The sequence below is a fragment of the Rhamphochromis sp. 'chilingali' genome, assembly GCF_963969265.1.
Source record: "Rhamphochromis sp. 'chilingali' genome assembly, chromosome: 4".
Classification (NCBI taxonomy): Eukaryota; Metazoa; Chordata; class Actinopteri; order Cichliformes; family Cichlidae; genus Rhamphochromis; species Rhamphochromis sp. 'chilingali'.
Window position 1 is genome coordinate 27,975,177 of NC_137948.1, and position 26,182 is coordinate 28,001,358.

At 42.2% G+C, this 26,182-nt stretch overlaps 1 protein-coding gene across 6 annotated transcripts in view; it reads right to left on the bottom strand.

The window, feature by feature from the left end:
• LOC308394952 (LIM and calponin homology domains-containing protein 1-like) overlaps window positions 1-26,182 on the bottom strand; it is a 31,610-nt gene that overhangs the window by 4,394 nt on the left and 1,034 nt on the right. The window contains exons 2-24 of one of the 6 annotated variants that reach the window (XM_080879577.1): window positions 17,160-17,230; window positions 16,979-17,048; window positions 16,783-16,889; window positions 16,659-16,689; window positions 16,452-16,562; window positions 15,857-15,984; window positions 15,171-15,241; window positions 13,438-13,639; window positions 13,081-13,281; window positions 12,317-12,625; window positions 11,879-12,148; window positions 9,606-9,863; window positions 8,075-8,437; window positions 7,631-7,939; window positions 5,534-5,890; window positions 5,231-5,269; window positions 3,755-3,884; window positions 3,521-3,678; window positions 2,759-3,407; window positions 1,109-1,432; window positions 564-663; window positions 449-474; window positions 139-252 (exon numbers count right to left, since the gene is read on the bottom strand). In XM_080879577.1, coding sequence (XP_080735703.1) covers window positions 139-252; window positions 449-474; window positions 564-663; window positions 1,109-1,432; window positions 2,759-3,407; window positions 3,521-3,678; window positions 3,755-3,884; window positions 5,231-5,269; window positions 5,534-5,890; window positions 7,631-7,939; window positions 8,075-8,437; window positions 9,606-9,863; window positions 11,879-12,148; window positions 12,317-12,625; window positions 13,081-13,281; window positions 13,438-13,639; window positions 15,171-15,241; window positions 15,857-15,984; window positions 16,452-16,562; window positions 16,659-16,689; window positions 16,783-16,889; window positions 16,979-17,048; window positions 17,160-17,230 — 4,398 coding nt within the window. Of the gene's footprint in view, window positions 1-138; window positions 253-448; window positions 475-563; window positions 664-1,108; window positions 1,433-2,758; window positions 3,408-3,520; window positions 3,679-3,754; window positions 3,885-5,230; window positions 5,270-5,533; window positions 5,894-7,630; window positions 7,940-8,074; window positions 8,438-9,605; window positions 9,864-11,878; window positions 12,149-12,316; window positions 12,626-13,080; window positions 13,282-13,437; window positions 13,640-15,170; window positions 15,242-15,856; window positions 15,985-16,451; window positions 16,563-16,658; window positions 16,690-16,782; window positions 16,890-16,978; window positions 17,049-17,159; window positions 17,231-26,182 lie in introns of all 6 variants that reach the window. The other 5 variants (XM_080879576.1, XM_080879579.1, XM_080879578.1 and 2 more) reach the window with 5 other exon arrangements.

Consider the following 26,182-nt stretch of genomic DNA (forward strand, 5'->3'; position numbering starts at 1 on the left):
GTTCATGTTAATTTCTGAATGCTCAGAAAACACATGTGACACACACACACACAACATTTACACACGTGTCCATTACATCGCGTGCAGTCTGTTTTCTGCAAGGCATTCGTGCACATACACATCATTACACTGCAGTACCTTTAAGAGGCGCTCCTGCTCCTGTTGCCACCTTTCCAAGCGCTTACGCTCCTCATTGGGGTCCCAGACCCAGTGATTAACACGTTTAGCCAAGTTCAACATGGGGGTCTCAATCTACCCAGACCCGACCAACAACCACAGACACACACATGTATACCCACCAAAAGGACAGAAAGAGAGGAAAGGTGAGAGGACAAGTCTGACTACAGCGACTACAGTGACCACTGGAGACGAGGGGTCAGGACAGGATCATATTAAAGAATGAAGGAGAAACAGAAAGGAGGAGCTGGAGCTGCTCAGAGATACTCACGGTCACACTGCTCTCCTCAAGTCCTTCTGTGGAACGAGACAGACGCAAGCAGAATATTAGAGAAATGAAACGGGACGGCTACGCTGTGAAGGATTTGTTTGAAATGCAGTTTTACCCGAGACGGTGGGAGAATATTCTTCCATGCTGCTGGGTGTGGAAGATGGTTGAGTATTTTTTTCATCCTCTGGTTTCTCAAACAAGCCAGTGGTCTCAACCTGTGGATATGTGGGGTGAATATTAAACTATATTTATAAACTATCCAGTGGTAATAAAAAGGCAGGAAAAATAATTAATGAAAACTTAATTAACCCTGCTTGAGTGACTTTGCATGATTCATAGTTTTAAATACTTATTTCTCTCATACTGGGCCTTGTGCAACTTTCTATAATGACCAATACAATTTTTTTGAAAGACCTTCAGAAACCGTGGAGAACTATTGCTCAAGACTCTGATGAATTTTCTCTTTACACCCTATGCAGCTGCTGTTTTACGTTAATGTAATTGTTCAATAATGTGATCTTCTTTAAACTATACTTTTGCTTTACAAGGGAGATCCATCACTGGAAGAAATGACTGTAGCAGAATGACAGCTTTTGTGTGGTACTTTTGCTAAATGGGACAAATAGGAAGCATCTTTTAATATGTCACTTGTAGCATTACCTCTCCGTCGTTTTGGGTGTCTGTGTGAAGCGGCTCCACAACCTTCTGCGTAAGCTCTGTCACAATAGTTGTTGTGATGATACAGTTTCGACCTTCGATCAGGGAGCTGATGGCAGAGCCTGAAGACGGCGTTGACTTCTCCGTCTCCGTAGGCTGCTGCTCTGCAGTCTCGGCACTTTTAACAGCCTCCACAGGTGGAGCATCTTTCTCCGCCTCTTTGGATAAAACATCTTTGGTCTCCTGTGGTGAGTGCTGAGGGGAGGTAGGTGGAGTGGAAACAGTTAGCTCCTCCGTCTCCTCTCCATTCACTCGTACCAACCCGTCCTTTTGAGAGGAAAGCAGAGAAAGGCGATGAGTAACTATAGCCAACCTATTTGGCATTTACTAAAACTGTACAAACTTTAACCCTGTAAAGCCTAAACCATGTTCACCAACTGTCAGAAAGTTCAATTTTTTAACTGGAGTGCTTATTGAACCTTCTGACAAGTTTCAATTTGTAGCATTTTTGCAACCTTTGCTTTAGGGCTCAAAAACCCATGTATTGAATATGACACATTTGGTGCTGCAGGGTTTAAGAAATGGTTTATAAAACTTATAATGTAGTTAAAAGCATATGTAAGGGCTAGTGTGTTCATCAAGACACATTATTCGTTAATAATAAAAAATTGCTGCTTATAATGATCTGTTTTTACACAAGACTCCAATTATTGTATGACAGGAAAAGTCATACAGTTGTTGACACTGATGGGGCTTTTGTGTTGTTTCTCAGTTTTGGATTCTTGTTTAATATTATTGAGATTTGTTTCTGTTTTGTTATCAATGCTGTTCTGCTGCTTGTGAAGTTTTTGATTCTTGCGTTTATCGAGCTTTTGGTCCTTGTCTTGCTTCTGTTATTGACGACTCCTCAGTGTTCTCCTGCCTTTGACTCCCTCAGCCATGTCTATGCGTGCAAACACTTTCATCTACTTGTTTTTTGTTATGTGTCTCTTGTGTTTACCTCCTGTTTTCACATGTTGTTTCTGCCTGCTTTCTGCCCACACCTGTGTCCCGTTCCCTCCTGTCATTTCCCTCTGTTCACCTGTTTGTCTCTGTAGTCTGACTGCCTGCTGCCTCTGTTCCCTTTCCCTACTTTTCAATTATTTTGGGGGGCTTGTACATTTTTCATTTCACCTTTTCTCGCTTAATAAAAAATGTAAAAAGCTCAGCTTTAGTTTTCACATTTTGCTTCCCATGTCTGCTGCTGGGTCCACTTTTGTTTTCATTCTTCCCGAAACTGATATTTGCTTACACTTGCATTGCAATGTCTAATCTAAGCATTAACCATTTAGCCATGTGAAGGCTTTAATTACTAATGGCAAAATTTAGTTATTTACATGTAAACAAACATTAGGACTACAGGGATATTTTACCTAGACTATATGGATGGGAAAATACATACAGTTTTACATTTTCATTAGTGTTTAAATCTTCATAATGAATACTTTAAAAAATAATACTAATAAAAAAGTCACCCATGATATTTTTTTCATGAAGAGTATTACAAAAGGTTTTGATGAGCAAGAGGAAAATAATAAAACTTTAAAAACATTAAAAGCTACAAACAACACAGGTACCAGCTATCAGTCAATCCTGATGGATCTGAGTCATTACCTTAATAGGTTTGTGCCCAGGGAGGACGGCCCCAGGCTGGCAGTAGGGTTTGGCTGCCAGCAGGGGGATGGGCCTGGAGGACACAGAAGGTGGGGAGGGGAGAGCGTTTGCCGACTGTGTGGGGTGAGGCTGCCCTTGCGCACTCTGAGGTGAAGTGTGTTTTGTCTGAGGCTGTGGATCTCCTGTGATCGCAGCCTGTTGCGCAGTTGGAGACTCCATTAGTTGGGTCTGGGGTTCATTAAACTCCAGAGACTGAGGTGACACACTCAGTGAGTCTGTGACTGTGGACAGAGGACTGGTTGGACTGTTTGGTGTTAGAGGGCTGGTGGCTAATTTTTCTTGCTGATCTGATGTGTCTGTCTCTATCTCTTCAGGTTTCATGTGCTCCTGATTTGTAACTACATGTGATTCTGGTTGGCGCAGAGCCTCTGACATCTCAGCGTTATTAACAGGTGATTCTGGCTTCTGCTCTTTGTCCAGCTCATTTAGTTCGTTTTTGGGTGTGGAGGTGGATCTGGGTAGTTTTAGGGTGTCCAGTACTGCATCACTGATGGTGAAGCGGAGAGCATAGCGCTGCAAAACCAAGGCTGCCTCCTCTGGAGTCGCTGCGCTTCTGTAGGCTTCACACAGATCTGCTTCTCTGCGCTCCCTAAAAAGAGCAGCAACACAAAGCATTTGTCCAAAGGTAGAAATACTGTCACGACACTAAATAAAGTATGTTTGTAAGGAAAGCAAGAAAAATGGTCTCTGTATAATCCTTACTTCTCCTCCACGATCTCTTTATAAGTCTTAATGCTCTTCCTCTTATTGCCGTCACGTCCCTCCCCCTTCATCCTCTTTTCTATTCTCTTCCTCTCCTCCTCCTTTCTGATTAGATCCTGTGACGCGCTGCGGCGGCGATTCTTCCAGCGAGCCAGGTCCTGTCACAAGTTCACATCATTAATATGTGGTTCTTATTTTCCCAATGCACCCTAAATGCTTCCTCACATCACTCACATCTTGCCAGTGGTCCTCATCCTCCAGAAAGTTGTTGTACTGCTCGTGCATGTGTTCATGTCGCGATTGGCTCAGCGACGGTAAGTGTCCCACCTCTTCCTCGTTAAGCATGTCACCCATACTTACACTCCTAGAAAAACAAAGGCTATAGTTTTACTTTAGATAAATCCCTTAAACGCCACAGTTAATCATTTTGCCTGATTTGGCTCTGGAAAACCCCTCCAGCAAGTTTAATCTATTATTTGCATTTAGTGACATCAACGTGTGTATAACACAGAGCCTAAAATAACACCCAAGCACTAGTCTAAAACAACACATAGTCCATGATAAAAAAAAAAAAAGCAGCAAAAACAGGAAAAAAAGTCTTGAAAATAAATGGAACTGCAATTTTTTTTCTATAAATATACACAAACACGGAGAAAGACATGCACAACCAACAACTGTCCACTAAGAATACAAAATGCCCTCCTTAACTTTCTTTGCTACTTTGATAGAAGTTAGAAATAAATGTTTTGAGTTTTTTGGGGTTTTTTTTAAAACATTGTTCACAAGGTAACAACCTTTCTTTTTAAAGTCTGGATAATGTCCATACGTCCTATCCTGGATCTGGGTTCTTTTGGTTCAAGGATGAATATATTATTTATACATGAAAAAAAAAAACAAATACAGCATGATAGAAAAAATATAATAAAATCAATCTTTCTGTATATTAGTTGTGTATGTGTTGCCCGTGTCTCAACACAGTAACACTAGCAAAGACATGTTACTGCTTCTGCAAACTAATCACGAACCAGCTAATAAACTGAGCAAACACAACCACAGACTGTATATAAAAGATGGACATGGCTTCTAGGTTTAAAACCTGCACTCCTGTTAACACCAGCAGGGGGCGACTCCTGTGGATGGAAAAAGAGGCTTCCAGTTGTACACGGTAAAATAGAAAACGCCTGTGCTTCGTTTCTTCGTGACCCTTCCTGATGAATTTATGGGCTCACTTCCTGGTTTCAAGTGTGTTATGGTCCTCGGTAGACGGAGAAGCTGGTATAAACCCAGCTTCTCAGCTAGATCCACTTCTTCCTCATTGAGTACAGTTTTGAAACATCAAGATAGTGTTTGACAAAAATGCTCATCTCCAAGCATATGAGACTTACTAACTAACCATACTAACCAGTAAGTGTGGCACAGTGGCTGTGTCCATCTTTTACATACAGTCTATGAACATAAGATAAGAAACACAGTCATTCAACTTTGCAATGTAGTACAATCCGATGAAGGAGTCTATGTTGATGTGTAGTTTCATATGTAAAAGCAATCAATGGAAACCAAAAGCCTGACGCTATTGATGAATTAAAATGTATCAAAGCACATTATTATTGTAAGCATATTTTTGGATTCTACTCATGAATTGTGGCATGTGTAGTGTGTCCATATTGTTATCATGCAGGTGCTCATCCAGATTCACAGATAAACACTTACTCGGTGTCCTCAGACATAAAAGCAACACGTCGGCTCATCCTAAAACAGCAAGTAAATGAGAGGAAAGAGCAGGTGAGGGTATGGGTAAGAGCGGGGTTTGCAGGCGCCCTAAATGCACACAATATTTTTCAAAGCTAGCAATTTAACGTGTGAATCGCTAACAGAGGGAAATGTTTTGCTTTGCACATCTGAACAAAATCATAACAAATAAAACCTGCTAGAAAAGCAGAGCAACAATCCCATTCATCAAATCTGGGAGGGGGAGTGATAACACATGCACAAAAAGCTTAACAGTTATCTCACATCATTGGAGGAAGCTCGTCGTCCTCCAGCCAGAAGGGTTTCTTTCGAGGTTTCTCATTTACATCCTTCTTTCTCTCCTCCACCTCAGCTTTTTCCTCAACTCTCTCCTCCACTTTCTGCTTTTCCAGCCCTGACTTTACACTACAGACTTGTGCAGGACCAGGACTGGGTGCAGGCACGAGTGAAGGAGAAAAGAGGGGTTCAGCAGTAACTGTGGCAGAGGTATTAGGGACCATCGCACCTTCGCTTTCTTGCTTTTCCTCCTTTTCCTCACGCCTTTCTCTCAGCACTGCAAACGTGGGACTGGTTGGAGCTTTGGAGGGCAGGGCCTGTGGCTCTGCTGCCACAGCAACAATACTGCTGGAACAGCAACCCAGTGACAAGGCCAATATTAACAGAAAATATGCTCATAGGGGAAATTAAAACTGCATCACTGAAGACTGAAAGCTGATCCACTCTGGGTATGTTACAGCCTGCTATGAGATCACTGAGCGGGGATGGTTAGACAGTGCTTAAAGAGTCGGGTCACCCAAACAACATAATAATGCTTTTCTTGTCAACTTTTCATCTGATCTACTGTAAGTTCAACTTTGCTGTTGAACCAAGAAGGTGGAGTGTGAGTTTTTAGACTGTTTCATCAGTTCTGTTTCACGGATTCATTTTAAAGTCATACTGTATTACACTAGATGCTCTCTGTAGTAGCTACCAAGTCTCTTGCTGTTGAAGGGGTGTTCTTCCTTCATACAGTTGCCAAGTGCTTGCTTATAGAGAATTGTTGCAGTTCTCTGCAGTTGAAAAACTGAACTGAGCAGATTATAGTGGCTCCATAATGATGTGGCTTAGTTTACATATTATCCTAAGAAGAAAAAGATCCCTGGTTTCATTCTGGAAGACACAAATCCCTTTGGGGTTGTGTTCAGAAAGGCATTACGTCATTGGTGTAAAAATCTGCCAGATCAAATATGCGGCGCTACCTGCTGTAGAGACCCCCTAAGGAACACCTGATAGCATCTTTCTTTATTGGAAATTGTACAATGATACAAATGTCATTATCAACAAAACAACCAGACTACCAGAACAATATATTTAGAGGGTGATGCAGAAGATTTAGGTAATTATTTGTAATGATGGTAATTTAACTGGATATTGAACATGGCACACAGGTAAATCTTGCTACTACATGTTATATCATCTTGTAAAATGATACTTTTGCATCATTTCACTTTATTAAGATTCTATTTATGTTCACAAAACATGAACATGACATATTATGAGATATATGATATATTATAATGCCATCATGTTGCATGGCAACCACCTAACAATGGACTAGAAGGATCTGAGCATTACTGGGGACCCAAAAATGGACTAATTGCTTTAAGTAATCACACTCTCTTAGAGCGATGAAGTATATTGGTTTGCCAACAGCATGAAAATACTACACAGCACTGCAGCATGGGTAAGTACTAGTTTACATAAATAGGCAAAGCTTTCTGGCAGTTTTATAGATTTGGAGAATTTTTATAATTTGCATAAATGTGTTTCTCATCCCTAAAGCCAGATCTCTGCCAAAGACAGATTAAGTATTTATAGACTTTTTCAAGTTTACATTTTCACATAATTAGGGTGACCCAACCTTTAAGAGTTTCAACCTCTTCAGACTGAAACAGCAGCCATTTATGTGATTCAGCCGTGATTCATAGCCAACAGTCCTTTACACAACAACGACAAAAGTCACGCCTAACAAAACCTACGTTAGATGTCACGACAAAACATTCAACCACATTAGTTCAACCAAAGCACAAATGAGCCAAACCACGTGGGAAACAGAGCTGCGAGAATCCGACCACAGCAGCAAATCAAAGTCAACCAATCCTTTCATATGAATGAATGAACATCACACTCCACGCTGCAGGCATTCAGAAACACTCACAGCAACAATGCAGGCAAGTCGAGACTGTAATTCACCCAGGACACATGCTAATGTTAGTACTTGAAGATGTAAAGTAAACATCATTAAACCTTAATCCTTGCCAATAAACACTCTTTGTTAGTTGCAGTAGTTCACAAGTGCCACGATTTCTTTTCATTAAATACCTTTCACCCTCCTTCTTTTCTGTCAGCTTAGGCCTGCTGTGGAGCTGCTTCATAGCAGACACTGGACTGATGTTATACTTCACTGATCCAGGAACAGGCAGGAACTGATTTCTTTTAGCTGTGCTCGCTTTTTGGAACGACCCCGTCCTTCGAGCCATCATATCATCTTTCTCCGGGTCAGGCGCAGGCACATTTTCACCACACTCATCCTCATTATCACCGTATTCCCACTCTCCCTGAGACGCTGATCGGATCACTGTTGTCTCGACCTGCTGTTGAGGTGCTTCCATGGGCTGCTGGTGCTCCACTCTGTGACAAAAAGTCTTTTAACTGAAAGAACTAAACACCAAGTTATAGAACCTCTTTTATGATGCAAACAACACCCGAGCTTGTTAGTTGCATCTGCACCCTGTTAGACACACTCCAGATCACAGCTCAGCCCACCTGACGTCCAGTTTCTTGCTCCTGTCTGCCTGCACTTTCTTCTTGTTCTGCGGAGCAGCGTCTGTGGTTACCTCTCCCTGTGTGCAGCGTTTGGAGGAAGGCAGAGGTAGGAAGCGGTTGTAAGTCACTGTAGAGGCGCTTTGTTTATGGAAAACTCCCGTCCTCCTTGCCATCATGTCGTCTTTCTGAAGATCTGGGACTCTCCCCTCTTCTTCTTCCTCCTCCTCCTCTTCCTCTGATCTCCCCTCATATTGAGCCAGGCGGGCATCGATCTCAGCGGGAGTGGGAGTGGCCTTGGTGGTCCAGGGTGGGAGGTCATCAGAGGGAGAGGTAGTTTGATTGGGGTCGGCTCCAACTACCTGGCTGTTGGAGTATTGCATAAAGGCTCAAACTACAGCAGCAAAAAACAGGTCACGTGCACCTGCAGATGACCCAGATATGGCCACAAAGCCCAGGCATCGACATGCAGGAAAGCACAGCAGCAAGAGCACAGACCAGAGAAGAAAATATCAACATTCAAGATTTAGGGGGGAAAAAGCACACAAACGTGACAAAGGTACAAAACTAAGATATTCAAGAGGTGTTTTAGTTATTATTATTATTATCATCTTGTACATTTGTATGTTCATGGCTGACGTATTGTGACAATCTCCCCCTCGGATATTAATGGCCAGAAAAGTGCACAACATCAACAGATGTTCACTTGATGATGAAAAATGAAACACTTTGTTTCATATTTTCATTTTCTATTTTATTATACATCTGTATAATAATATAATTAATTGGGACAAAAATAGACTGAGCATCAAATTCTAGTCCTTGAATGTGAGCGAATGTTTGTTCCAGATTCGAAGTGACCATCTCAACGTGTTCGAGAAACATGATGAGACATCGCTGAGTCAACACCCTGACAAAACTGGTCAAAATTTGCTCTTTAAATAAGTGAGGCCATGACTTTTCTTAATAACTAAATCATTTGGCTTTCATAAATCAGATTTAAGGATAAATCTGCGACAGGGTTTTTCCTGCAGATAAAAAATTCTGACAGCCTCTTAGAGAGAATGTAGTCAGAGCCAAAGGAAAATCCCTTCAGTTTGTATTTTTTGTATTTGTGACTGCATTTAATTAAGCACATTTCTATTCATCACATGCTCATAAGCAACAGGAACTTTACTATATGTATGTAATAGTGCTTGTGTACATGGTCTTCTATTAAAGGCTCATTCTGAACCAGGAAAAACCCCTACAGCTGACGTATGAGCTGCCCGGCAGATTTATCAAGCTCCATTTGCTGCAGTATTTACTACATGCATGTGTGTGTGTGTCAATGTGTAGGCTTTCCTTGCCCATTAAAACTACAAGCAAATCAGGACATTGCAGGAAAGACCATTCAAACTACCTATTATACAAATTCAAGTAGGAGCAATGCAACAAGTGATGCAGCACAAAAGCTTCCCTGGTGCGATCCATACTAATGCAAGCGACTTGGAATTCAAACCACTAAGTTGCCTCTGTTTGGCCGCGTCCATACCTGCGTTCCCACTCTGAAAGCTGGGAGCCCAGGCCAATGGTAGGCATGGCTATGGTTGCCTTGGAAAGGAGTCGTCTAAGTAACTCCGTCTCCTCGCCTTCACTCGACATGACTGTGTCTATTGGCTGCTCGATCTCAGTCACGCCCCCAAAGGTCACAACTTTGCCTTGACCTCGTCCAGCCTTTGCTGATCCGCTGAAGGGACCTCCATAATTTTTCACCAGGCAGGCCTGACACACGGGGCCTGGGCTAGTATCACTGTACATACAGTCTCACAAATTAAGACCCACAGCCACAAACACACACACACACAACACCAGCAACACCACAAGCAGGGGGAAAAGAAATAATGAGCAACTACAGACGGAGGATGAGACTGTGAAAACAAAAGAAGGATTACATGGAAATGTTGAGTCAGATAGTGAGGATGGATGCACAAAAGAGGACAAAGCATGGGATTTTATATCCAAATTACTCAAACACTCATGTTCGCACACAGACACAGACACACACACACACACACACACAGTAAGGATTTGATCTATTCTAGGTGGTCACATTTTCTGCTCACTGCTGCTCCTCTGGGAACACAAAAATGTCTTTATCCTATCTAATGACATCAGCACAGGCGGAGAAAAACAAAGCCAAGCAGTGCTCGCAGCCAACAGTCGCCTCTTTTTTGGTCTCACACACGGTCTCATACACACCGGCCAATTCCCTGCTCCTTTTCAAGTCCTGTCAAAGAAGACTGAAGAGGACTGAAGTGCACAATGATGAGGAGAACAAACAGCAGGCGAGAACACAGGGGGACAACAGAGACGAGGGAAGAAGGGAAAGTCCAGAGAGATGTAATTTAAAATTACTCTAAATATCTAACAGTAAGAGACTGTTGGGAGGGCTATAAACGTTATTTAATTTAAAGGCTTAACTAGTGACAGCTCACATTGTTGATGATTATTTAATTGTTCGTAAATGTAATAAATGTGACTATGATACGGAAACGTCTGTTTGCTTGTTTGTCCGCAAACTCCTCCTGGACCATTAGGAGTTGAGCCACTAAACTTGGTACACAGATACATTTAGGCCCCTGAAGGTTTTTATCTATATCAGATACTATGATGTTATCATCGTGTTGTCTAGCAACCACCTAGCAAAAGGCTAAAGGGACCCTTTTGTTCCCTTGCATAAACACTGAAAAACACTACTACGCCTAATGTTTTTAAACTTTTATTAATGTGTCACTTTGCCAACAGCACGAATGAGCCAAATAGTGCCGTGGCACAGGTGTGTAGTAAAATTAGACATTTGGAGAACTATGCTCACTTGCCAGGAACAAGATCCAAAAACTGATACCACTGTGGTGTAAGGTTATTATTGTTGACCAAAACTTAAAACTTAGTGTGAATTTTTTAAAAACCTAAATCAAAATAAACAAAAACATGCTTTAAAAATGAAAACAAACAGAAATGCTATTGTGCCAAAAAATAATATTATAGAAATATGTCTTCAGAGGAGGCTTTGTTAGATATGCTTATTGAGACTATGACGTCTACAACACAAGGTTTGTACTACAATACCTGTTCTTATCCTTATCAACTAAAATAATCAAAGTGACACTGAAACTAATAAAACATACACTGTAACAAAACATTTTATACAATAAAAAGCTGAAGTGAAACAAAGCTACTCTGAAACTTTTTAAAACTCATACCTATCTCATTTATTATCATTTATTATCTCATTTAACAATCAAGTCTGAAACAAAATCTCTGAATTTTCCTCTGGCTGTTTAACGGGCTGAACGTGTTGGTTTTTTTTACAACAATTATTTATTCTAAAATTATAATTTCACTTATGTTTTTGTTGTTTGGGTTTTAGATAGCTGAATATTCAATTTTCTGCCTTTTTAAATTCTATAGAAAGCATCTCATTTTCAGTTTCATTATCCTCCACCTTTTTGATAACATTTCCAATTAAAACACCAGACGTGATACTCTTCTGTGTCACACCCTGCTGGGGGGTTTAAAGTGGCTGACACAAACTGAATCTATATTGCTTCAGCTAAAAAATGAATTAAACACTTCTTTATATGAGAACTGCTTACCAATAAATAGTTTGATGATCTGATGAAGACTAAAATAAAACAAGAAACACACCCACCCACACCACCCATTCTCTTGTCACCTCTTAAAGATCACACACTTTGCATACAGCAGCATTTACATGCATTGTCTTGCGTGTTTGCTGAAACAGACTGTGTGTGTTTTGGGCACCTTGGTTCACTCATCCTGAGTCTCTCCCACTTCTGCATATCTGCCTGGCTCATGGAGGAAGACACAAAGCTGACCGGGCCGTCCCTGTGAGGGAGGGGCCTACTCTGAGCCCGTCTACGAGCCAGGTCGTCCTTCTGCTTATTAGGCATCGCTTTAACCTTCCCCTCGTGTCCCTCGTCCTCCTCATCCTCCTCCTCCTCGTGGCAAGAGGGAGAGTTTAGGAAGGGGTTGTCTTTGCGTGTAATGATGTCAGCAACCGCCTCCTTCTCACTGTCCAACCACAGAGCCAGTACAGCAGCATCACACGGCACACATCAAAGTGGAGCGCAACACATCAAACCACAAGTGACCGCAACAGGCAAAGAAACAAAGAGTGAGAAGAACGTTTAGAGGTGAGCGAGAGGAAATGGAGTCAAAACAACACCACGCTTTGCTAACCTGATCTCCTTCTCCTGAAGCATTTGCTGCGAGGCTCGTCTGATGCCCTCCCAGCGCTCTCTGTCTTTATCGGTACATAATGGAGGAGGGATGAACTGGTGCACTTTGGGTGCGACTGTGCCACGATGAGCTCGCCTGGACGCCAAGTCATCCTTCCGGACATCTGGAACTTTCCGCACTGCTGCTTCCTCTTCCCCGTCAGAGGGGGAATCCCACGCAGACTTCTGGGAGCTCAAAAAGTCGTTATCACGGCGGAGGATGATGTTCGGAGATGGTGACCTCGGTTCCTTTTCCTCCGTTTCGGGAGGGCTGGGGTTAGAGACGGGGTAGTGCAGCGAGGCAGTTTCAGAGGATAGTAATGTGCGGGTTTTGATTGACATGCGCCCAAACGGTTGTTAGTCCAGGTCAGTAGTCAGATGTGTCTTTATGTGTTTTAGAAACATGACACAACCACACAGAATTCCCGTCAGCTGAAACCTCTATCACAACACAAAGTGACATGGCTTAACTGCTCCTATATGTCTCTTCTCCATAAATCCAGCAATGACAAATCAGTTAGTTCACAGTCACAACAGACATCAGTGGGCTATCACACAAACATTCTCCTTAAAGCAGCAAGACAGTTACAGGCAGACAGCATCACTAAGCCAAAGGTTCATCCAGAGCACCTGTTTCTACCATCAGAAGTTCATGTTAGTGCATGTAAACAAAACCGTTTCTCCACCACAGCAGAGGCAGGAGTTGTCATGCCCATCCTCCCTGACCTGCTGTAGCGAACGACAGCAGGAAGAACTTTAATTCCTGCCTTCTCCAGCTTCTGCATCCTCCTCTGCTCCAACACTTCCTGGGTGACCACTTCCTCTTCCTGTTTTTCCCCATTGTTCTCAGGTGCCCAAGTGACAGTCTTGGAGGTTTTGTGGAGGAGTGTAATTTTTTTGCATTGATCTGCAGTAGCTTGTGGCTGACTGAGGAATGGCAGGAAGATTAAAAAAAGCACATTTGTGTTTTTTGTGCTTTTACCTCTTTTTTCACCTCGGTTTTTGTTTTTCCACAGTGACACTTGTATTGCTTTGGAAATCATTTAAAGCCAAATAATTTATTTTTAATATGTTGCTCATTACCTCCGCTGCTCTCTCTCTTCCGTATGTGGTTTTCGCCGTGGAGTTGGGACGTAGGAGGTGGCGTTGGTTCGGTTAGGAAGAAACTGGTTAAAGGGGACAGAACTTCTTGCTTCTTTGCTGGAAGTCCTTCTGGCCAACATGTCATCCTTCCGCACATCTGGCTTCCTGTTGGGGGCATCGGCCTCCGAGTCGCTGCCTCGCCCTGGGCAACAAAGAGCAACAGAGCATTACAGAGAAAATAATGCTGAAGGTCGTGCAGTTACTTCAAATTAGGCCTTCGATATAACACATAGAGACATACAGGACCCAGTTTTCACTGACACTGAGATGCAATCTGTAGTTGACTCTTATCAGGAGAAGAGAAACGACATTTAAATGCAGCCAATACATTTTAAAGGCCACTTCAGTTCCTCCTGGTAGCTTAAAAAAAGACTCATCAGATTCTTACATAGCAGGAGTTTGCCTCCCAGACTGCAATCTAAGATGTGGTTAATGTTGTTAAAAGGATGTATCAACGCAAACCATCTTTTCCTAAACTTGCCCGAGCAGAGCTATTTCTCAAATCTAACCAAACTGCAACTGAAAACTGAAAATAACATCAAAGAAAGGAACGCCTTCTGCCTCAAAGCCCTGACAGCAAATATCTCCCACTAGCCCAACCAGCCTTCATTCACAAAAAGTGACTGAAGGCAGTGACAATCCCCTTTGGCATGAATCCTGTTTGTCAACAAGTTCGACAGGCTCCAGATAACTAATTTGCACATTAACAACTACAATAAGTGCAGGATCAAGATAATGAGATTAGTACCAATTATTTATACCAGGTGCGAACACCCACGGATGAGATGTCATTACCCAGCTGAAGCACTCAGACACAGATCACATGGTAATCTTTTGTGTAAATGTTCTTTCTAAATGTTGCCAAAGAAACAGTAACACCATATTTTTTTATTACTTGTGACATGATCATTATAGATACTTTTAAGCATTTTATCAATTTATAGCAACATCACAAAGTCCTTTCTACTCCTACCTCCATGACCTAAAGGAAATGTAGGGAATAAGGCTATTTGTGGTTTGGGGGTAGTGTTTTTCTTGTAACCCTGCTGAGCATACGGTACATTATAGTGTCGACATAAAAGACACAAACAGGATGTCTGTGATACCCCCTCCCTCCCTCCCTCCATCACACACACACACACACACACACACACACACACACACACACACACACACACACACACACACACACACACACACACACACACACACACACACACACACACACGGCGTGTGACAGGCAGGATGTTAACCTCAGCCTGTGTCTTTTCACAGGTCCAAACCTCTAGAGACTGCTACTGAGACCAACAGCTGCTGCATCTGGGATCCAAAACACACACATACATGCACGCACACACACACACACACTGTGATATTCAGCTGTTGCCCTCAGCCAGTCTGACCAGTTGCACTATATGAAGGTTAAACAACCAACATGCTGTCGAACAGCAGTGAGTCCAATTCTGGACGAGCAGATTTGTATTTAAAGGAATGCTGTAGTTGAGTATTTGGGTATCTACACTTTTGCAGTTTTCCTTTGAGAGTCATTTGGGAGCTTTGCAGGCCACCAGCTTAACAACAAAGGCTTGACACAGTAGAAGTGGTGAGAAGCAAACAGCTCTCTGAAAATATAAAAACAGGATCCACTTCAGAGGCATTTCATCAGAACTGACCGTCGCTGTTTCCTCGATTCACGACGTCGGGAGAAGGGCTGTGCTGCGAGCGTGAGCCAAAGGAATCCAGACTGGCAAGAACAAAAGGACATACCAGAATACATTAGACATGATGTAACTGAAGTCACTGATGGGACACTTGTTTGAACACAAATGGAGGTCAAAAGCTGTGCAATTCAGGGTAGACCAGGGGTGTCAAACATAAGGCTTGGGGCCCAGAGTTGGCCTGGCAAAGATAAAAGCAGTGCAGTGCTCTCTTCTGATACACTCTAACATCAGAACAAAAACTGTGTGCCGGATGCTTCATGGCATGGGTTTCTGCGGGCTGAGCAGCTCTTGTAGGTGTGATGTGTAGATGGACCATTACTTTTGTCCATATTTAGATTCATGCCCCCACCTCCATTTAAAAATAAGGTGTGAACACCTGGTAGGAAGGGAACCCGTTCTTTCTCTGTGACATCATACAGAACAAAGCGAAAAACTCTGTATGAATGTCGACAGCAGTCTGAAACCTGAGCCTCGCAGCCCCCACTGACCTTTTTATTATAAACTTTGGCCATGCCTAATATAAGCATCTGCCATCGTTAGGAAATTAGGAATAGCATAATAGGTCCATTTTAAATACCCTTGTGCCTGCAACAGCAAATTATACAGCATGTTCAGGAGTGTTGACAGATGTGTCTCACCTGTCTAGGGAGTTGTCTCGAGTGTGCCGTGGCGGAGAAAGGGACTCACTCCTCTCAGAGTCCCAGCAGTCATAACCGCTGTCTCTAACATTGCGCTTCTGTGAACTGTCCCCTCCTTCCTCGCTCTCCTGCACACACATCAGGTTAAGTAAATTAAGTAAGTAAAATTGTATTTGTATTTGTAAAGCTAAAACATAAAAACAAAAATCAACCAAAAGCATGTTTAAAAAGATGAGTTTTTAGCTGTTTTTAAAAGACACCACTGAGTCCACAGATCTCAAATTAATGGTATCACAGGTTAATATGCAGTCGACTGTGTGAAGCAGGAGCAATGCATGATGAAGCTCAGTTATGGGTCGTCAAGTCTAAGAAGCAAAAACTAGAAAAGGGTATTTTATTTAAACAGACTTGATTCAATGGAGTCCACAGATCCAGTCTGAACAATTTTTCATATCCTGTCTGCAGGTGTTGTTGTGTAACAAAAACAAACCCGTCTCCTGTTTCCCATCTCGGACACCCCAACAAAGACAGGAAACTAACAGGTCCATCCCCGACACCATCTGCCATTTCTGTACCTCGCTGTGATTTCACTCACCAACTTCATCTGAGCAAGAAGCCCCTCGAACTCCTTGAGGTTTAGAGTAGGCCCACTATAGGAAGCACAGCCACTGGCAGCTTTCCCCAACCAGTACACTGTGTTCAGCACCTGAGAGACACAGCCACAGGGGTTTAGGGTATATCTATAAATGCCAAACAGACTAATACTCAAGCTAACGAAAGAAAAAAAATGGTAACAACTCACATTCTTTAGTTTGCGGTTGCAGTCTGAGTCCCTAACAAGAGAGAAGAATATTACTATTGCATGTTACTCTGCTACTGTAAAAAAAAAAAACACAAACCACACATTTGCACATTCACTCATTTACTTGAGGTTAGCTCGTATGGAAGTGTCCTGCAGGTCCCCTGGGTCAAACAGCTGGGCGCCCTTCAGGCCCAACTCCTCGCAGCCACGCAGAAAGACTGACAGGTTATCCTGGAGGAGACAGCAACAGCCGGTCAGTTCATCACTTGAACAGGGGTGATTTACAGAGATCAGTGTCGCACTGGAGAGTGTTTCCTTACCAGCCCGGCGATGGGGGTGGGCAGCCTGTTGATCTTCTTGACGAGTCCTGGTTTGATCGCACTTAGGAGCCTGTGTAGAGGAGGAGGAGAGGCCGAGATTTATTGAGTCTTATGGGAGTTTGTGCATGTTGGTGATGCTTGAGACATCAAAAAGTGATATGAAGTGAGGTCACAGGCTTACTCGCATAACAGGATGCCGTTCTCCAACGCACTGCGGAAGTCCTTGTCTCCAAAGCTCTTCCCGGTTACAGCCTGTGGAAGAAGGACAGGAAAACACAGATGTAAAGGTGGTGGATGGGGACACAGAGTGCAGCTCTTTGCATAAAATGGGTGAATATTTCTTTAAAATATCACAGAATAAATAAAACACCTGTGGATTCTTCTGTATGATCAGTTAAAACAGGCCAAAACTCATCAACATGTTCTATTTACAACATTATATAACACAGAAAAAGAGACTGGTATTCTATTACTGTTGGTAGAATTAATCAGCAAATATTTTTCAGCTCTTTAGTTAGAATAAACAAGCACTGATTAGCATTAAGATGCTAATGTGAATGATATCTCTGCTTTACCACCACTTGTCAGATCAGATCACAATCTGGTCTTTCTTCAGCCCACACATAAACCCTGTGTAATGAGGTGGCTTGTTACCACCCGCTTATTCAAGAAATTGTCTCTGGAGGCTAACCGGTGTCTTAGGGAGTGTTTCAAGTGCCCAGACTGGAGTGTGCTGCTGGAGTCACAGGATAACAACATAGATGTGGACAATGACAGCAGGATGGACACCATCAGGGACTACATTAGCTTTTGTAGGCATGCTGTGGCTCCAGTTAGAAACATGTGGCTGCTTTCCCAATAAATAAATAAATCCTGGATCATGAAAAAGCTCCTTAACTAGAAAAAAAGCAGGCATTCGAAGAGGAGGACAAGGAGAAGCTCAGGTGTCTGGAGTGGGAACTGAAGAGAAGCCTGAAGCAGCCAAAGGAAAGTGGTCCTGTAATAGTGGAAAACATCCTCTCTCAAACCGGCGCTCAGAGTATATTGACCGGTTGAGAAAAATATATGACCTTAACCTACCAAATTATAAAGACCCTGGAGTGTCTGGCCCTCCCCCTCTTGAGTCTAGGCTTCGTGTCCAGGACCCCTCCAGTTTTTGTCACCAGGACCACATTGTACACAGTCCTTTACCTGCTGCACAGGACCTACACACACCTAGAGAGCCAGGATGCATGTGAGAATCTAGTGTATTGATTTCTCTAGTGTTTTGGACAAACTCCAGCCTCTCATATTGGAGGGGTTGGGTGTGGATCCCTTCCTGATGTCCTGGGTAACAAACTGTTAGTATGACCTCAGTTCGTCAGGCTGGTCAACTGTGTTTCTGGGACGGTGAGGTGTGATACAGCGGGCGCACAGTGGCCTGTTTTAGCACCATTCATGTTAACACTATAAACAGCGGACTTTAAATACATGCAAAAATACTGTGATGACACAGTTATTGTGACATGAATCAGTAGTGGACAAGAGCACTAATACAGGAACCTTGGTGAGGCCTTCAGGGACTGATGCAGTGGGAGCTGCCTCCCACTTAACACAACTAAAACCAAGGAGATGGTGATTGATTTCAGTAGAGCTAGAGCATCCCATCTGCCAGTCTCCATACAAGGCAAGGACAGGTCCTATTGGATGGCAAGTTGGACTGGTTGCTGAACACCAATGCTCTCTACAGGAAGAGACAGAGCCGCCTCTTCTTCCCACTGAGACGGCTGGATAAGCTGGTGGAAAAAGCCAACTCTCTGCTTGGCAGAAGGCTGGACTCACTTTTTTACAAGTGCTCTTTAAATGATCATAACTCTCATTCAAATGGTTTCATAAAGAAGAGAACACAAGCTTTACATGAATATTTGGTTTATCATGGTAGCACAAGGCATTCATAAGATAACGCTATCTGAACACAGACAGAAAAAATCAGCTCCACGTAGATTTTATCATGCACGAGTCACAATACCATGTTCTTCAACTGTTTTGGGCTAGAGAGAAAATTTAAATGGCTCCTGAATGATGAGGATTGTTTTGTAAATTTGCAGCAAAATTGATAAAATATGTCCATTAGGCCTGTATGAAACTGTGGTGAAGAAACTGAAACCTATAATGGACAACAGTGGACACTCTGGGAAGTGAAGCCACCTAAAACATCATCTCACACTCGTACACATTCTGCCTCCTGCATCAACCTGGATGGACTGCACCTCCTGTTTTTACCACAATTTCTTAAATTATTTTACACATCTAATCCTTTTATGGTTATGACTGGAAGGATGATTGTTTCTTTAAAATGAGCTCCTAGGTATTTGAATTTCCCCTTGGCGATAAATAACATAGTTCTCTGTCTAAGAAAGATATCACCTGGCGGTTCTTCCATCATTATTTGCAGCCCATATGTGAAGCATTTACTCACAGGACACATGCTTACACAGGCCCTGGATTTGTGCCTTTCTGTTTTCCTGACAGAGGAACCTGCTCCTTCCCTGCTCACCCTTCCCCCAGCATTTTTTCATCAGCTGAAACCAAATTAGAATGACGCCACGTCGCTGACACACTGCTCAGTGTCCTCTTTCAATTTTATCCAAAATGTTCCCATATGCCGCAGCGATAACCTCAATCCTCTAACCTAGGCTCTGATTTGGACTCTATCCTGTAGGAGAGGAGAGAATCAGGAAAACCAGAGGTGATTTACCGCCCTCACACCAATGCACCCGCACGCCATGCTTTCAGGAGCAGTTGTGTAACCAGAGGCCAAAGATGAATGAAAGAGAAGAGACCAATGCTGTTTAGACATTTAATCCAGATTAGTAGAGATTACAGTTAGCACCCAAACCGTTAAATGCAGGCCCACACTCTCTGATTCTGCTTTTCACATATACAGACTGGTGGCAAATTACAGGATACATACCAGATTAAAGTTGATCACTGAGAATACATTTGAATTTATTGGCCGGCACCACTAATTAACCTAACCCTACAAAGTACATATACAAGTACGTTGGGTTGTGGGAGTATGCTAGAGTACCCACGCAGACATAGAGAGAACATACAAACTCCATTTACAATGTATTATATTAAAAAAAGAGAGAAATTGAAATAAAATACAACATATTTTATTTCAATTTCTCTTTTTTAGTTCCACTGCACATATTGTTCTTGAAGAAGAGCACACACAAGCACAGTGCATCTGTAGCTATGAAAACAATATCACTTTTCTTTATTGTTACATAAGTGATGAACAGATGTTTCCCACTGGCATCCACTTCTTTTTCTTGTCTTTCATCACTCTGTGTGTCACTCTCTTACACTCACCCACCCACAGAGAAACACATACATAAAGCTTATATTTCTATCTTTGTGAGGCCCCTCATTCACACACAACATCTCCTAGCTAAGTCCTAAACTCTAATTCTAAACTGACCCTTGAAGAAAAAAGTGTTAACATGAAAGCAGCTCTTTGAAGATACATCAGGAAGAGAGGAGCAGTCTCTCCTCAGTACAGGGTTTTAAATGCAGGCTGGTATTCGTTAGGTGTTTTAAAGACTGTAAAACATTTAGAGCACAGCCATGTATAATTTACTCTCAGAGTAGAGTACTGTATTTAGGGGAGAGCAGGACTACTGTTTGTGTTTTGTATAGTTCATGTGTGCGTGTGTGTGTGTGTGTGTGTGTGTTTGTGGAGGAGACAGCAAACAGACAGTGGGTGGGAGGTGGAGGTGGTTAACGATTGGTTATGTGAGCTGAAACTGAAATAAATGCAGCGATTAAACACAGTGACTAATGTAAGTGTGCATGTTTTTGATAGAGAGCTCAAAAATATTGAAGCAGAAGAGAAAAGAGAAGATGCCAAAAGAAGAACTGGGGCTTTATGTATTGTATGTATTCATGTTAGCTACAAAAACCCAAGCCAAAGGCCTCGGAGGTATTTCAGCGCCAGTAACAGTAATTCGACCCTCGCTCATAGTGGATCGCTCTGCTCACCCTGCGTGAATGGCAGCAGCAGCTACCACTTAAACCCTGAGGTGTGTGTGTGTGTATGCGCAGATGGGTAGGGGAGATGCAGAAGTAGGCCAAAGTACCCTTTATTTTAACAACTGAAAAGATGGAAAGAATGAGAGAGCAGACACATAGGAAGCAGAGGAGGAGAAAAATATCATGTGCTGTAATCCATTTAGGTGGTAAAAGACAGGGTTTCACAGGTCAAGACTAAACATGATGACAATTTGGGGCCACTTTGCTAAAGATGCAACTGTCAGGAAACCTCCTGAGTTAAATCTACATATTATTTTCTTTCCAAATATAAATGTTCTGTAATCTTGTGAACCCCCCAATTTATGTTAAATACAAATTCAGAGGCACTTCATTATGTAATTCCAGTATTACTTAATAAATGATTAGGAAGTGTCAGACCAATATTACACCCAAGCTTATATTCTGTGTTTAACATCCATCCATCCAACAATCCATATTTTAATGAGGTGATGCTTTTCTTTGTGAAAATAGACCCAATACAAATTGAATATATCAACTTATAATGAAAGAATTTTCAATTTTCCCACAAGATCCAAACCATGTAGCCAGTAATGAGAAATCAGGGTCATAGAGGAGCTGGAGTCTATCCTATCTGCCATAGGGCCCCTGGACAGATCCCCAGTCTGTCACAGGAACAGAGAGACAGCCAATTTAGAATCACCAATTAACCTACTAAACTCCACAGATGGTGGATTTAAACCCAGGACCTTGTTGCTATGAGGCAACAGAGTTAACCATAGCACCACCATGCTGCCCCTCTTTGTTCTTTGGTTAATTATACTATGTACTATACCAATGAAAAAAAGAAATCTATGTAGATTCCTTTGCCCCTCAGCCTCCTGGCAGATATACCTGTGGCATCAATTTCAAAATCCTACGTCACCTCATTCATGAGTTCACAAGATTTTCAGAAAATTTGACCTCTGACCTTGAGATCAGCAGGATTAGAATACATCTGAAATTTCTAGAAGATATCCCTATGTTATCAATTTGAAACTCCAACACAACTCATTCTGAAGTTATCGTATTCACAAACTTAGGTGTCCATACTGGTTACCCACCCACCCAGCAGGGTAACAACAATAAAAAAAAGTTATCCATCCGTTTTTTAAAGTATGCAAACCAAGAGATAAATCGGCCATTGACATTAGCAAATGTCATCTTATTTGCCGGCTGATCTCTGCCAACCATGCTGGTGCCATCCAGTATTGAAGCTTCCAAAAACATATTTAGACATTTTTGATAACTTAATTTACATTTTACTGTACTTTGTAGATAAACAATAGCTGTGTTCACTACATAGACCCACATCTTAAAATTTTATCACATGGTCAACAAGAATAATACTTGTTTAAATATTTCACTAAAAATATGGTTGTGTGTAGATTTTGATGTGCTTTGAACCTTAAACTGTAGTACTGTTTCATGCACAAGAGACTAATACCACATTACCACATCCAGTCACAATTTGGTTTTTGTGCGTGTTGTGTAAAACATGAGAGTGACTTTCCATAAACCAAAGAAACCTCTGCTAACAACGAGCCTGTGCGAGTATTTTGAAATTCTTTCATTCCCCATCTGATGCATGGAAAATCCATGAATCCATGCTCTCACACTCTCCCGTGCAAGCCCGGCTGGCTGTCTGAGACTATCAGCGTTAATCTGACTTGGACAGCTGTGACATCTGGCACACACACGCGCACACACACTTATTCAGGCATACACATTCTTCAGTTTATTCCCCATGCATCTGACTCTATCTCTTGCTATGTGGTATATGCTGATGAAAGCAGAGGCTCACGTTTGTCTCTGAGGTTCAAGTTGAGTTTAACCTGCTCAGCAGCTGAGACTGTGTGTATGAGCCCTATGACACTCCTGCCTTGTCTTGTCTATAAACAGATAGAAAGGCCCTGTCGGTGCCAGCTGAATTTCCTGCTCGGGTCATTTGATGATATATAGCCTACTGCCCCCACTGGAAAGAGTGACACCTGAGAGCCTGCCCGTGTTATGTTCCCATAGTGACCGGTGTCACCCGACCGGGGCGTGTCCGAGGAGTGTGCAAGGCTGTCAGGAGTATCATGCATAGCTGATTGGCATGCGTGAGTGTGCATACACTTTGCATAGTTTACAGACATGGCAGACAGGCACTGAACAAGTTGCAGGGAGTGTTTGGTGGCATGGTCATCTCTGAATCCCCATCCCCACCTGTGAGAGTGTAAAAATACCCCACCAGAAATAGGTTGAGCCTGAGCAGCCTGAAAATAACTGGAGTATTAGGAGGCAGGAAGACGACAAAGCGAGAGGAACACTGAGCAAAGACGCAGGAGAGATTAAGATTAAGAGGTGGGCATTAAATGGTAAATGGCCTGTATTTATATAGCGCTTTACTAGTCCCTAAGGACCCCAAAGCGCTTTACATATCCAGTCATCCACCCATTCACGCACACATTCACACACTGGTGATGGCAAGCTACATTGTAGCCACAGCCACCCTGGGGCGCACTGACAGAGGCGAGGCTGCCGGACACTGGCGCCACCGGGCCCTCTGACCACCACCAGTAGGCAACGGGTGAAGTGTCTTGCCCAAGGACACAACGACCGAGACTGTCCAAGCCGGGGCTCGAACCGGCAACCTTCCGATTACAAGGCGAACTCCCAACTCTTGAGCCACGATCGCCCCTAGACTAGACTGTGCCTGCTGCTGAGGGAAAAGCTAACACAGTCCACAGTGTAGGGTCAAAAACTATCAGGTGCTGAAGCTGTATATGTAGTTATGAAAGTGGCAGATGGTCCCAAAAAAACAAAGAGGACTCAGCCAACTGCAGAAGGGCTTAAAAATGACTTTTATCTCCAAGATTTAGAGTGTTAGATAAATCTGAAAGTTGAAGACCTATTTTCTTCTCAATAAAGACACAGTACTGTGTTTTAAATTCTCATCTCAGTACTTTGAATATACTGCTGTCTTTACAAGTTTGGAGGCAACACAACAATGCATATGTAAAGTTATTTATCTAATGCTTATTAAATGATGATACAAGTCACAATAAATGGAGTGCATATAAATAAAGCACACACAGCCTGAAATACAATGATGAATACTCCAAGTTATGGATAAAGCTTTCAAACTTTTTAAACATGAACAAGTAACAAATCTGCAACTCAACAAATCTGAGCTCATCTATGAATTATCTTTAAAACAAATCCATTATTCTCATGTTGACAACAACCAGAAGTACCCCATTATCACTAATGCAGCTAACGGACCGTCAGTCCTTTTACTCTTCTATCCTGTTAATCATTATGCAACCCAATGGGGTCCTGACCTCCAGATTAGGAGCCACTGTTACACTGAGTGCACTGGCTGGTTGTTTAATCTCTGATTGGATTTCAGTCTTATCTGTATGCACTCATTAAAGGCCTGTTCACTTAACTGTTTGGCTATGAAGCTTTCCTGAATCCAGCTTCTCCTCGACAAAAACACGAGTATTATTCAGTATTAGGTGTGCTTTCTTGTATAGATGTAACCCTTTGTAGCCTCGACGTCAGGACTGTCATTAAAAGAGGACAAGTACTACTGAGGACAAAATAGATGTAGAGCTTGCTGTGCTTCAAATTTGGTCGAGCTTCAGCTTTGCTGCAGTTTTTCACATCTCATTGATGACAGGACACTGAGACTTACTCTATATTAAAATTCAACCAAGTGTGAGCTCCAGTGCTGTGAAAAAGTAATTGCCGCTGTCCAACTGCAAAAGGGTGACTCGAGTAAATACAAAATGCATTTTTTAAATGAACAGCCTAATAACTGGTTCTGTCACCCTTGGATGCAAGAACTGCAATCAAGCACTTGTGATAACTGGCTGCGAGTCTTTCACACCACCGTGGAGGAATTTTGGCTCACTGTTCTTTGCAGAATTGTTTTAATTCACCTACACTGGATGGTTTTCAAGCATACCCAAGTCCTACTTTGATGAAGCTTCCTCCAAAAACCTTCATTTTATTTATTTATTTATTTTTTTGAAGCCACTCAGAGAAGGACTTGCTGGTGCATTTGGTTATTACCTATCATGTTCTTTTCATGAAATACTGTCAGTTTAATGCAGATGTAACAGGACTTAAAGCTTCCCAAAACTTTTGTGTTAGACTACAGAATATTTTTTGTCTCTGGGTTCATCAACATGTTTTGTTTTGGGGTTTGTTTGTTTTTTTTAAATAAATGGGAGCCTTTGTGTTCTTTATGGTCAGTAGTGGGTTTCTCCTTTTTTTTCTCCATTTTTGTCCTGACTCTTTCTTATTGTTGAATCGTGAACTCTGACCTTAACTGAGGCAAGTGAGGCCAGCAGTTCTTTAGATGTTGTTGAGGGTTCTTTGTGACCTCCTGAATGAATCATCAATATGCTCTTGGAGTAATGTTGTGAGGCTGGTCACTCCTGGGAGGGGTTCACCACTGTTCCAAGTTTTCTCCATTTGTGAATAATGGATCTCACTGTGCTTCACCGGAGTCCCAAAGCCTTAGAAATGGCTTTGGGACTCTTTCCAGACTGATATATGTCAATGACTTTGTTTCACAGCTGTTCTTGAGTTTCTTTAAATCGTGAGTTTGTTGAGATCCTTCAGTTCCTTTAGTTTGCTACCTGTCTTTATTAGACAGGTTCTATCTAAGTGATTCAACAGGTGTGACAGTAATCAGGCCTGGCAGTGACTAGTGAAATTGTACTCAGCTTTCAAAAAAATGTGATTAATTACAGTTAATTCTTGATTTAACAAGAGGGACAGTTATGATTTCATATAGAGGTATCTCATAGATTTTTCTTTTCCCCTAAAAAATTAAATCATAATTTTAAAGATGCATTTTGTATTTACATCTCTTCTAAGTAGGACCAGGTAGGAAACAAAGTTAAACATTTTAAGGGGCTTTATCCATAACAGCATCCTGTTCTCTCTCTACCAGAGCCTGTGGCAAACTGGCTAATGTACAGGACAGCCAGCACAGTCTGTGGGAGTCTTGTGAAAACACAGCATGGTGTGAGGCTAAAGCCAAAACTTAACATTAAAAAAAATAAAAATAGTCATTTTGAAGCAGCTCCAGTCCTTTATCTCCTCTATCTGAAATGCTGGCTGGCAGGTAGC